At 30.7% G+C, this 13882-nt stretch overlaps 1 protein-coding gene and 1 long non-coding RNA gene across 2 annotated transcripts; both read right to left on the bottom strand.

The window, feature by feature from the left end:
- Positions 1 to 3247: 3247 nt before the first annotated feature.
- Positions 3248 to 5575, bottom strand: CYP78A7 (cytochrome P450, family 78, subfamily A, polypeptide 7). The gene is made up of 2 exons (XM_012219835.4): positions 4231 to 5575; positions 3248 to 3945 (listed from the first exon to the last, which is right to left on the bottom strand). The coding sequence occupies exons 1-2, from the start codon at positions 5218 to 5220 to the stop codon at positions 3340 to 3342; spliced, it is 1596 nt and encodes a 531-aa protein (XP_012075225.1). The 5' UTR covers positions 5221 to 5575; the 3' UTR covers positions 3248 to 3339.
- A 4699-nt stretch (positions 5576 to 10274) lies between these two features.
- Positions 10275 to 13647, bottom strand: LOC119370896 (uncharacterized). Its single transcript, XR_005178449.2, has 2 exons — positions 13297 to 13647; positions 10275 to 12009 (listed from the first exon to the last, which is right to left on the bottom strand). It is a non-coding gene; the product is annotated as an uncharacterized LOC119370896 (long non-coding RNA).
- Positions 13648 to 13882: the final 235 nt, after the last annotated feature.

The following is a 13882-nucleotide window of genomic DNA, read 5'->3' as shown; positions in this document are numbered from 1 at the left end:
AGAAGAATATATTGACTCATTTCATTTTATTTTGAAAATATTTTTGATGCAAGATGATTTCTTTACAGGGAGTATAAAGAGACAATACATTTATAGTTGAAATTTAGGGTATGTTTATTTTCAAACATAAGTCGATCTAAAATATTTTTCTCGAATTTTTTCCAATCTTTCAAAAGCTTGTAGAAAACACCTTTAACTCCAAAATTCAAACTATATATTCTGATGGGGGGGGGGGGAGAGTATGTTGCTCTTAAAAAATATTTTCAACAACAGGGAATCAATCACTTGCAAACTCCTCCTCACACACCTCAACATAATGGTGCGGCTGAACGTCGTCATCGCCATTTAGTTGAAACAGGGCTTACTTTGTTACAAACAGCCTCTTTACCCATGAGTTTTTAGAGTTTTGCTTTTCGTACTGCAGCTTACTTAATAAATCGGTTACCTACATATCTTCTTAAACTAGTCTCTCCCTATGAAAAATTGGTTGGTCAAAATCCTAATTATACCTCTTTACGAGTATTTGGATGTCTTTGTTATCCATGTCTTAGACCATACATGAAAAATAAGTTTGATAATCAATCACTTCCTTGTGTATTTTTAGGATATTCACCAAACAAAAGTGCTTATCTTTGTTATCATATTGAATCTGGGAAAATTTTTGAGTCTCACCATGTTGAGTTTGTTGAAAATAAGTTTCCCTTTTCTGACAAAAATTAGGCTACAGATTTGTCTAACACTAGTTGGTATGATTTTGCTACTGAACCAGTTACTCCTATTATTCCTTTTCTTTCGTCGAATATGTCTATGGATGAGTCTATTTCAAGTTCTACTGCTCCTGTGTCTTTAAGTCCAACACCGATCGAGTCTATGCCTCCTAGTGTCGACATACAGTCATTTCCAACACCTGTTAATCTTCATCGTATGGTCACACGTTCCAAAAATAATATTTTCAAGCCGAAAGTTTTAAATTCAGTTACCAAGCATCCTTTACCTTCATTACCAGAACCTAGTTCAGTTAAACAAGCCTTAGCTATTCTTGATTGGCGACAGGCAATGACATCAGAGTTTAATGCATTACTTGATAATAATACTTGGGTGCTTGTTCCATATGATTCTGCTTATAATCTGGTCAGTTGTAAATGGATTTTCAGGGTGAAGAAAAATGTCGATGGATCTTTGCAGAGATACAAAGCAAAACTAGTTGCTAGGGGTTATAGTCAGCGACCTGGTGTTGATTACAGTAATACATTTAGTCCAGTTGTCAAACCAGTGACAATTCGGTTGGTGCTTACTCTAGCAATTACTAAAGCTTGGCCAATTGTTCAACTGGACGTGAATAATGCATTTTTACATGGTCCTTTGACGGAAGATGTTTATATGCAGCAGCCACCAGGTTTTAAAGATCCAATAAAACCCACACATGTTTGTAAGTTGATTAAAGCACTTTATGGGTTAAAGCAAGCACTACGTGCTTGGTATCAAGATTTAAGAGCTTTTAATGTTGCCTATGGTTTTCGGTTATCGGCATGTGATCATTCCCTCTTTTATTATATTAAAGATGGTGTATATTGTTATTTTCTTGTCTATGTAGATGACATAGTAATTACTGAAAATAACAATGGGTTTGTTCAGAGTTTTGTGCAAGCACTTGGGAAGCGTTTTTCTCTGAAAGATCCGCAACCACTGTCATTATTTCTTGGTATGGATGTGCGACAAATAAATGGAGGGATTTTCTTAACTCAACATCACTATATTCGGAAATTGCTTGAGTAAGCAAAGATGGATGGTGCGAAGGAGATTTCTACTCCAATGGCTTCGGATATACAGCTCCAAAAATCAAAAAATGAGACTTACCTGTTGATGCTACTGCCTATCGAAAATTAATTGGAGGATTGCAATATTTAAATCTCACTTTGCCGGACATCGCTTTCACTGTGAACAAATTATCACAGTATATGCAACATCCGAATGCCGACCATTGGCTGGAGTTAAAGAGACTCCTACGGTATCTGAAATCAACAATTTATTATGGAATTTCAATCATGAAGCAAGCTGATTTTGGGTTTCATGCATACTCGGATGCTGATTGGGCAAGAGATCCTTCGGATCGAACATCAACAACCGAATTTATCTTATATCTTGGTAAGGTTCCAATTAGTTGGAGCTCTAAAAAGCAAAGGACAGTTGCTCGGTCCAGCACAGAAACTGAATATCATGCTGTTGCAAGTACAGCATCTGAGGTAAAATGGGTTACATCCTTGCTAAGAGAACTCGGACAAAGAAGTAGACACCCCTGTTATTTGCTGTGATAATATCTCTACTATATATACATGTCAGAATCCAGTGTTTCATACCAAAATGAAACATTTGGAGATTGATATTCATTTTGTCCGAGAAATGGTCCAAAGAGGTGAGATTAGGGTCACACACATTTCTTTATATGCTAACTAAATCTCTGTCTAAGGTAAAGTTTCAACAAAATCGAGCCAAGATAGGAATCCACAATGGATTCTCTATCTTGCAGGAGAGTATTGGAGATAAGAGTTAATAGATATTGATAAAGTTTGTTTAGATTGTTATGGATAGATAATTTATGTTGTAACTTATTTTGTAACCATATACTATTTAGTATAAGACTCTTCTTATATTTAAACGGCATACTAATGACAATACGATTATCTCTTCTTTCTATAGTCTTCTGTATAATTTTATGTTTAAAAATCTATTATCAAATGTGAAAGAAAATATATTGGTGAAAAAATTAATTATAGTAATTCGATGACTGATAATAATGATCATGGTAATGATGATTGATGTGATTGGCGATCAAAAATTCCGATCAATGATTAATAAATAAATATTATTAAGATTATAAAAATATTTTTCATACCAATACAAACATGACAAAGAGCCTCTAAGAGCATTCAAAAATAACTTAAAACTGAAGAAACATTAGAAATACCAAGTTAAGCTCTCTTTTAAGATTTTTACACCACATAATTAAACATTATTTAGCAGTAATTAATTATAAAATCTAAATAATGATAAACCCAAATAAAACCAAAGACTCCTTGCAGAACACTACAACAAAACTGGAGCTCTCCATCATCATCAACCATGAACAAGAAAGAAAAACCCTACGCATACATATAATATATATATATATATATATATATATATATATATATATATATATATATTAGCTAAACTAATCTCATATTGTTATCATATATAACAGTATGTATAGTAGCTAATTAAGCTCACATATATAATATTATTATAATATTAAATAGGAATACTGCATTAGCCTACACAACCTTTCTTTAAAGTTTAACCCTAATTGTTCCTTTGCAGAGCCATAGCTGACAAAGGATACTTCATTTCGCAAGAAAGCTTCAATATCTCACTCAGGTCAACTGGGTTAGCCACATCTTCGACCCACTTGAACTGGTGCACCAACTTAGCCACCCATAGAGTTACAGTGACTAGCCCTAGATTCTTTCCAGGGCAAACCCTACGCCCAGCCCCAAACGGTGCAAGCCTAAGATCGCCACCTCGGATGTCCACGTCTGCACCCAAGAATCTCTCTGGCTTGAACTCCAGTGGGTCCACCCACACCTTAGGGTCATGTGTGATGGCCCACATGTTGACCATTGCAGTTGTGTTGCATGGGATGAGCATTTCGTTGCTGAGTTTGACGTCTGACGTGGACAACCTGGCCCATGACAGCAGTGGGCCAGGTGGGTGTACTCTCAGTGCTTCTTTCACTACAGCTTGCAAATATGGTAAATTTGCCACGTCAGCGTCTGTCAATTTCCTGTCTTTTGCGGCTCCGTCTAGCTCTTTGCAAAGCTTTTCTTGCATTTCCGGATGTAAGACCAACTCGGCCATTACCCACTCAGTCAAAAGAGCTGTTGTGTCAGTTCCTCTAAATATCATTTCCTGCAAAATACAAAACCAACCGAGTCAACCCAGCGTCCAATCCAAACATATAAAACAAGAAACGGAGCAGCTTTTTGCTTCTTGCTTTTTTTTTTTTTTCGGAAATTTTATAATTATGAAATATTTCCATTATTAAATTAAGAAACATAAACAAGGTTTTTAGTGAGACCTTTAAACAGTAATATTTGCATGTTTTCTTCCATATTTTCTAAAATGTAATTTTCAATTATTGAGAATTTAAATTAAAAAAAAAAAAAGAAGCTAGAGAAAACAGATTATACGTACCCACAAGACAGCAAGCATGTCATCTTCTTGAAGCTTCTCCTCACCATCTAAAGAAAGCAAAACATCAACAAAATCGCCATTATCAGACACATTTCTGGACTCACCGAGCCGGTGCTCCTCTATAATGCCCCGAACAAATTTCCTAACTCGGGGAACGAGTTTCAGGCAACGTTCATTAATACGAAACGGGTCATAAAAGTAACTCAGCCATTGTAAATAATCACACCAGTTAAAAGCACCCAATAACTCGAACCCTTCTCTAACCATATCTCTAAGCTCCTCAAGCTCCTTGCTATCGTGCGCAGGATCGTATCTTTTACCAAACACACTTCCCATAATGTTATTTAATGAAGCAAACTGAAGGTGTTTCCTTAAATAGACACGGCCGTTTTGTGTTTGTTCGTTTGCTATATTGCGCAGCATGGAGGCGCATTCTAGCTGACGGAGAGTCTCGTGAGCTAAAATGCGCCGAGGTGAAAACAAGTGAGACGAAGCGATTTTTCTCAGAAGCCGCCAGTAAATACCGTTAGGAGCGAAACCGATGGCTCGGCTAAACATAAGGCTTTTAGCCGACTGTTTAATCGGACGGTCAGCAAAGAAAGGGGAGGTCAGGATTTCTTTAGCGATGTGAGGATCAGAAGAGACAACTACAGGAGTAGGGCCAAGGCTAAAAGCCATGAGCTGAGTGCAAGACATTTTGGAAGCCATGGAAGCCAATGAACGATGAGCCAAGCCACGGCTTAAAGTAAAGAGACTACCAAGAATAGGTAAACCTCTTGGTCCAGGAATGGAAACAAGGCCTTTTTGGTTTCTTCCATATTTCCATGCAATTCCTCCAACAGAAAAGGCCCAAGTGAGAAGTGCGAGAGAAAGAAATGCCATAAAAAGAGAAAACAGAATATAGCCATCCAAAAGATTTCTTGAACCAAGAAATGCTGGTAGGGTGAAAACCCACCAGCTTGTATCCTTCGCTACCAAACCCACTTCCATTCCAAAGAAAGAAAGTTCAAGAAAACCAAAAAGCGAAAGAAAATCTTTGTATAGGAAAAGATAATTAAAAGAAAGAAAGAAACCAAAAACCTAAAGAACACGGAGATCTATAACAGCAAGATCCAAGAAAGAAAAGAAAGAGGGGTTTGGAGAGAAAAGGGTTTTGAGAGGGCGATTATATAGGGGAAGGAGTCGTAGTTACGTCATCGATAGAGAGGGATTTGATGGGACACAAGTTCTCTGTCTTGTTTTTTAATTTATGGTAAAATAAAAATAAAAATCTGAAGAAAAAATAAGAGGGGGAGGGATTCACGTGGAGAGAAAGAAAGAGAAAGGAAGTGAAATACTGCATGCAATGTGAAGTGTATGCGGTGGGGGTGTGATATGGGGTTTATTTTTATTTTTTATTTTTTTTATTTTTGAGAAAAAGGGTATTTAATTTTTAATAATAAATAAATAAAAGTAAAACCTTGAAGAGCGTAGCAGTAGGAGTGGAAGGAGAATGGCATTGAATGAGAGACCATAGAATTGGAGGCTAAAAACGGCGAGAGAGCCAGAGAGGTAATTGAGACAGAAACGCTTGTATGCTTAATTAGGAACGCATTGAGAGCTGTGACGTTTTTGAATTTATTATATGACAGACGGAGAGACTGTAAGATGAGAGAGACCTGTGTTAGCTATTTGGAAATTTTGGTTTATTTGTAAAAACTGAAAAAAAAAAAAAAAGAAAGAAAAGAAAAAAGAAAAACAAGCGTGCTCTACCGAATGACGGTGACTGGAGGAAGGAAGCACACAAGAAAAGCAATATCTGTGATATGATTTTATGGATGTGTTCCTAAGACAAAGACGAATGGGCCACCTCTGATATTACCAGACTATGCACCAAACTCCCTTGTTCTTTTCATCTTCTATAATTGAATCCCCCACCCCACTCTTCTTGTAATCCGACCCGTCACTAAACCCGTAAGGATTGAATCGGAGAATTTAACTAAATTTAATACTGTTTAACTTTTTTATATTAATATTTTTAAATATATTTGTTAAATATAATTGAATATATATGTTTAAAAAATAACTTTGATTTTAAACAAAAAGCCTGCATTTTGATTTTTGTATAAAGAATAAAAAAATAATAAATAATATTAAACAAAAAGAATAGAAAATGAGTCTTATCATCCTTATTCTTTCTCCGAAAAATACGAATTATAAAAATTGCATTTAAGTTAATGCCAAAAATGAAATTAATTAATTACCATGGAATATATTATTATTTCCTTCGTTTCAAAAAAAAAAAATAGTATATCTTTCTTTTTTGATTTATGTTAAAATATAATTTACTTTTCTTTTTTACGTTTTAGTTACTTTTTAAATCGTCTATTATGCTCTTATTAAATTTATCTTATTTTCATTAATTTTTATTTATTATTTTAATATAATAATTGCTTATGTGCTATTTAAGATGAGGATAATAAAAAAGTTATCTGAATAAAATTATCCTTTTAACCATAATAATAGTTATTTTTTTAATATGTGTGAAAATAGAAAATGGATTACCTTTTTGGGACGGAAGGAGTACTATTCATTTTACTTTGAAATTGGGCAATTTAATTATTTTAATTACTAACAAATTAAAGGTTTTAGACTTGTATAGAAATAAAAAGACTCAAAAGTTAAAAGAATTAGTAGCTCAAATTTGTAGGAGGCCATTTTTTGAATTGAACCGTACTAATCACGGTTTAACTTACATCGGTTTTTTTGAATTACATATTTATTATTCAATTTGGAACGGATCATATGCGATTCTCAATCAAACAGATAAATCGGACAATCCAGTATGATTTTCAGAATAATGCTCCAACCGTTATTTTATTTTAACTATTTATTAAAGTCAAACATAGATTCAAATTTTATTTATTTATTTGAATTTATTATTTAAAAATGGAAAATTTTTTGAATTTAAGAGGCAAAGTGATCTTTATTAAAAAAATATTTTTCTTTTTTGTCGTCAAACTTGGAGCATACAGTGGGCACCTGATACCAACGAAGTTTCGCCCCCTGATTAGGTTTCAAGAAGCAGAAGGCCTTAGCCCGGACTAGTAGCAATCCATGTTGAACTCTTAGACGTAGACTTTAGTAAATTTAGACTATATACACAATTTCTTTCCTTTTTTTTTTTTTTTTTTTTTCTCTTGTTGCTATTTTTGTTTAAGAAAAGAGGAGTAATATGCAATTTGTTATTTTCGTTAATTATCTTAATTTTAATGCTTGATTGTTCTTTAGTTTAATTGTTCTCAAGGACAAGCGAAGATTCAATTTTAGAGGAAATTTATGTGAATAAATTTATCGAGAATAAGGTTTTAATATTACTTTAAAATATTTTCTTTTAGTTTTGATTAAAATTTCTGTTTAGCTTAATCTATCTTCTCGTTTTAATCATATCATATGATTTTTGATGATTTTCCCGATTAAGGAATGTTTGGTCTTTTAAATCAGTTTAGTAAATACTTAAAACTCGAGACCTCTGATTAAAGTAGAAATAATCTTGTCATCTCATTTCATCCCTGGAGTAATATAGTATATTTTCTTAATGTGAGAAGATGAGATGAACTTGCTTTGATTATGTTTATTGTCTCACCTATGGATGAAATCCGTCATTCTTCGGAAAAAAAAAAAAAACTAAGAAATCTGTCTAAGCCTTTCTAATTGTAAATTTATTAATTAATCTTCCTCTTTTGTTTTCCTTGTACATAGTATTATTTCAATCTTATTAATTAACTGGGTGATAACTCGAGCTTTGTGCGATTGTAAAATATTTATATTTTTCATTTTAAGTGTAAATATAAGACAGTATGTTCAGTAGATTACAAAAAATCAATTTTTTAGAAAGAAGTGAATGAAATTATTATTAGAAATAAAACTAGTTGTAAGCCCATGGGTTCTATATTTGAAATTTTATAAATTAAATTAAGAATTAAAACAAACATGATAGGAAAAAAAGAAACTAAAATAAAAGAAAATATAAAGCATAAAGTTGTAAATGATGATTCCAAAGAACAAAACTTTTATATTGAAAAGGAAAAAAACTATAGAAATTCCTTGACTGTATATTGCGTCTTCAATTCCTAACTATTTGTTTTGATGTCATTAATATAATCACTCAAGATTTTATTTAATATCACAATTTAATAACAATTATTTAACATAATACATATGCAAAATCATTAAAAATGATTAATTAAATTAATGATTAATTAAATTAAAAATGCAAACAAAAATGACAAGTCATAACTTCAAATATCTAATTCTATGTCATATCAGCTTCTATAGATAGATGGACTTCCTTAAAATGATTTAAATGCTTTATTCTTATTTTTTATTTTTTCCGAGATTTTTAACCTGAATGAGAGTATGTAATTAAAGAAGCATTATTAGAACATAATAGTTAATTCATCATTGCATAAATCATATTTAGATCCTCTTGAATTGCACACTTCAACCATTGCAAAATAAACAAAGAAACTAAAATTAGCAAATTACAAAATGACAATGAAATTGGAAAAAATAAAACTAAGCAAACAATACAAACAAAGCAATAAAATACCACAATATTCTTCTTTTAACCGGTAATAAAATGAAGAAGGCAAAGTAAAACACCTTATTAGAAATAAATTTAAAATTTTGAGAAAAAAAGAATAGTGAATAAAGAAACTATATAAATATTGGAAATTGTAATTTGTTAAAAAAATATGTGTAATTTTTAAAACTAAAACTATCAATTCCAACCTAATTTTTTACATTTTAAATCAAAATCATAAAAAAACACATAGGGAACCTTCTCATATAATAAGTTCAGTTTAATTTCAATCATTTAATTGTAATACATACAAACCGTAGAGTGAATTTAAAGATTACAAAATATTATTGACATTAACTTATAATGAGAAGGGAAACAAAATTGATACCCAAATAATTTATTCAAATACTGAAAATCATAAACAAATAAATCAAAAGAGAAAAAAAGAGGGGGGGGGGGGGGGGGAAGGGGAGGAGGGAGAAGAAGACTACTCATTATCTTATCTTCTTGTTTCCAAACTCTATGAAATCAATCTTGAAAAATAATCAGTTGAAAGATGAAAATTTTACCATATCATCTCAAGAAATTCTCTTATGGGTTTCTTTGATCTATGGTAAAGTGACAATCTAAAAGAAAAACTGCAATCAGTGCATCCCTTAATTAATGAAATGAGGATTTTTAGCATTTTAATTTCAATTTATTCAAATGAAAAGGAAGAGAACTTGACGAAATTCAATTAGCAAGACGAAGGACTTTACAGTATTATACTTTGTTTTAATATTTTAATCTTAACTTCAAATTAAAATGATATCATTAAATTTAAAAAAATTAAATTTTAATTTTAGGAACGTATAAAGGTGAAGAATTGTAATAATGACTAGGAATGGAAGCGAAACATGTATTCATAAATTTTAAACTATCTGTTTTCGTATTCATTTAAAATTTTATTATCTATATTTGTTTAAATACCCAAGTACCTATATTGAAATCCATTTAAATTTTTACTACTCATATCTGTCCAAAACCCATTTGAACTACCCTTTAAATGGATAGAGTATCTGCGAACTTTTAACTATCCAAATTCGAATTTATTTAGAATACATTTTTTGCTTACAATGGATAGCGCATCCACGGGTAACCACTTCCAAATCCATTTAATATAAGGAGTAATGGTACCCAAAGATCAATATCCATACTCTACCCGTATCCGTTACGAATAATAATTTCACTACTCATACTCGTCCAAAACCTATTTATAATTATTTTTATACTATTTAAACAAATTGAAACGGAGTGGGTACCCTAAAATACCTGTACTGTTTCCATCGCTAATAATGATGACTATTAAGTTTGGAAAATTAAATTTGAAACATTTAAGGAATGTAAGAAGGTCAAAAGGAATAATCAAATTGCAAGTAAAAATATTAAAAGGAAATTAAATTTCAAAGGTTTAAAAAGGCAAAATTTTCTCAAGGAAAAATAAAATGCTACCATATGTTCCCCTTTATTAAACAATCCATGTAATAATGATTAAACAAACAGAATAAAAGGCATTTGGGAAAAAAAAAACAAACATTCTGAGTTTTTTAGATACACTTCAAAACCTCTTCTTCTTTTTCATACACAAGAAACCTTTGTTTTATTTAAAAAACTTAAAAAACTAATATTATTTATATGCTTGACATTAAAAGGGGCAATAAAAGGCTAATGCTTATAATGTTTGTAATAAAAGAAAGAATATCAAAATCTAATATTATAATTATTATTAATGTAATAATAACATTTCTTTGCACAATTAGTATTATCAATATTATTAATGTAAAGTTATAAAAGGCAATTAACATTTATTATAAGATTTTAAATCACTAAAATGCAACATTTAATTTCGTTTTGAATTTCACTCTCCATCTAAAAAAGGTAACATTCAAATTTTGAACATTGATTTCCTTTTAAAATCATTAATATTTATTGACTCAGTTTTAATTCCTATTAAAGCTCAATTATATAAGATAACTAACGTTTGCTTCCATTTAAAGAATGTAAAGTTCAATTATATAAGGCAACTAAAGTTTGCTTCTATTTAAAGAAGGTAAAATTCAATTATATAAAGCAACTAAAGTTTGCTTCCATTTAAAGAAGTAAAGCTCAATTATACAAGGCAGTTAACGTTTCCTTCCATTTAAATGTTAGTTGCCTTATATAATTGAGCTTTACCTTATTTCAATGGAAGCAAACGTTAGCTGCCTTATATAATTGAGTTTTACCTTATTTCAATTGAAGCTAACGTTAGTTGCCATATAAAATTGAGCTTTATCTTATCTCAATGGAAGCAAACGTTAATTGCCTTATATAATTGAGCTTCAATAAGAATTAAAATTAAGTGAACATATATTAATGTTTTAAGGAAAATCAATATTCAAAATTTGAATATTACCTTCTTTAGATGGAAAGTGGAATTCAAAATGAAATTAAATTCTTAATTTCAGTGATTTAAATCTTCTAATAAAGGCCTAACCTTTAATTTCACCCTGAACTTTCCGAATAGTTACAATTTCACTCTAAATCAATTTTTGTACCCTAAAAACCCTGAACTTATCAATCTAGTTACAATTACACCTTAAAAGATTAAGGTGTAATTGCAACTAAAAGTGAATTACGACAACCTGAACTTATCAATTCGTTGCAATTGCACTCTAAAAATAAACTATGGTCGAAATTTTAATTAAAAATAAATAAATGGACTCCATACCCTAGTATTTAAACAATACTAGCAAAATCAAACCCAAGTATTCCTATAATAAATAAAAAAAAATAAAAATTGAATATTTGATTTTAAAATTGAATCAATTTTAAAATGCAAAAATAATGAATTGGCTATGAAGTCAAATTAGAGTGTAATTGCAACGAGGTTGATAAGTTCAGGGTACTCAGGATACAAAGGTTGATTTAACGTAAAATTACAATTATTTGAAAAGTTCGAGATGAAATTAAAGGCTAGGCTTCCGATAAATGTTAACTACCTTTTATAAGTCTAACTTAATAATATTAATAATACTAATTATGCAAAAAAATGTTATTATTACCGGCAAGCTGTTGGTTGAGGTGGTAAGCGACCTCAATCTCCGTTCATATGGATGAGAACACAAGTTCAATCTCCGGAAAATGCATTTTGCTGAAGGACTAAAAACCTCTATGCTCTACTGTCCAAGGAGATCCTGGGTATAAAAAAAGTGTTATTATTACATTAATAATAATTAAAATAATGATGCCTGTAATTTAATTGTTGCCAAATATTCTTTCTCCATTATTACTCAGTTTTTGAAATTGTATAATTTCATTTTCTTTATTAAATTTTAATAAATATTCATTCAGTTTGAAACTGTATAACTTAAATGATGCCACGGTGAAGCCAAAGAGTTTCTTACTATTCATGATTCTAACTAATTTTTCAATTGAAACGAAATTTTTTCATGGACAATTCAATTAATTATATATATACTTTATATCAGATGAAAGAAAGATATTCAATAATCCAGTAAATATCAACTTAATGACGAATAAAACACAGTTAAAAAAAGACTGGGAAATCAATCAACAAAACTTTCAAACAATTTAAACTTTGAAAACTACTGAAAAAGAAAACAATAATAATAGCTAATTAGAGTATATAACTTTTGAAGAACATATACTCCAATAACAAAAATAAGAATGCTTTCTCTTCACTGATTCCTCGAGAAGAGAGAGCATTTAATGCAGATCAATTATTTGTTTGTTTGTTTGTCCTTGCTGATGAAAATGATTTCAAATAACAAAATTCCTAAAAACATGTAAAAATAGGAAAGGAGAACAAATTATCATGCGAGATCTAGCCATACAAAACATGAAGATGAGTTTAAATATCTCAAATATTCTCAAACTGACCAAATTGAATTTCACAAAAGGGAATCAAAATTTTTAATTAGAGAACTCAAATTTTCATGTAGAGATTCATTGACATGAGATCACAATTCCGTAATAATAAGTAATAAATTCTTCGAGGTAGCTGATGCATCTCTAGTGAGATGTTAGCCTTTACACAATGCAATAAAATTATATCACTTTCACATAACTCTTTTACAACAACATAAAGCCAATATCGGAATCGTTCAAAATATCATGTTTACCCTCTATCCACCAAGGAAAACACCATTAAAAGATAAGGGTAAATTCCAAAGCATTGAAATGATATCATTACAAAATATGATAGTAACTGTAAGATAGGAGCCCTTACAAACCCATTCCGGGACTAACTCCATTATCTATGAACATATATAGCCGAATTCCAATTTTAAAGTAAGCAGTAAATAGAAGAAATCAGAGAAGCAAATAACAGATAACAGCACTAACACAGAGCAAAATAAGCAGACAAATCAGAGACCAATATTGATAAACCGATAATTAATTAAAATAAAAAAAAAATGAGAATAGTATAAAGAGAAGGAGAGAGAGAGATTGAGACATACTTCTATGGGACGTCGACCATATCGACAAATAATCAATGTTTACAAATTCCTTCTCTTTCAATTTCAAGGCAACCAATAAATAGAAGAGATCATATAAACAAATAGATAGCTTCTAACCTTTAATCCCAATTGTAAAATTATGTTGGTGGGCAATTCTGGCTAGGGCTTAATCGGAAAGGAAAAGAAGAAGATGGTGATAGTGATATTTTTCTTTCTATGTTAATTGGCATCGACTAATCGTCGTAGCGAATTAGACATGGGAGGAGAAAATGAACGGAGAGGGAAAAAGGGCACTTGAAGATGTACGGACACTGAGAGAGAGGTTGTAGGTTATTAAAACGATGTTTGTGTTAAAATAATCAATTAAGGAAAGCAACCTTTTAGGCAATTTTAATTTTTATTATTTTTAATGAAATCTAAAATTTTTACTATGCAAGTAAAAACCAAATACTTAAATCTTATACAATTTCACTCTTTAACAGAAGCGCCACGTGAGCGTAAGCATAAAAAAAAAATCTAATGTTTTTCCTTTATAAATATATATAATATAATGATTCTTTCTTCTTTATTACCTTGTTATATTGAA

The sequence above is a fragment of the Jatropha curcas genome, chromosome 3 (assembly GCF_041381405.1).
Source record: "Jatropha curcas cultivar XTBG-Jc1 chromosome 3, XTBG_Jcur_1.0, whole genome shotgun sequence".
NCBI classification, from domain to species: Eukaryota; Viridiplantae; Streptophyta; class Magnoliopsida; order Malpighiales; family Euphorbiaceae; genus Jatropha; species Jatropha curcas.
Note: the sequence above shows the minus strand (reverse complement) of the source record. Positions and strands in the feature narration are given on the sequence as shown.

Bases quoted from the DNA above. Each gene is read 5' to 3' on its own strand.
- CYP78A7 (XM_012219835.4), bottom strand. From the start codon at position 5,220: ATGGAAGTGGGTTTGGTAGCGAAGGATACAAGCTGGTGGGTTTTCACC. The intron at 3,946-4,230 runs GTACGTATAATC...TGTATTTTGCAG, and splicing joins ACATGCTTGCTGTCTTGTGG to GAAATGATATTTAGAGGAAC.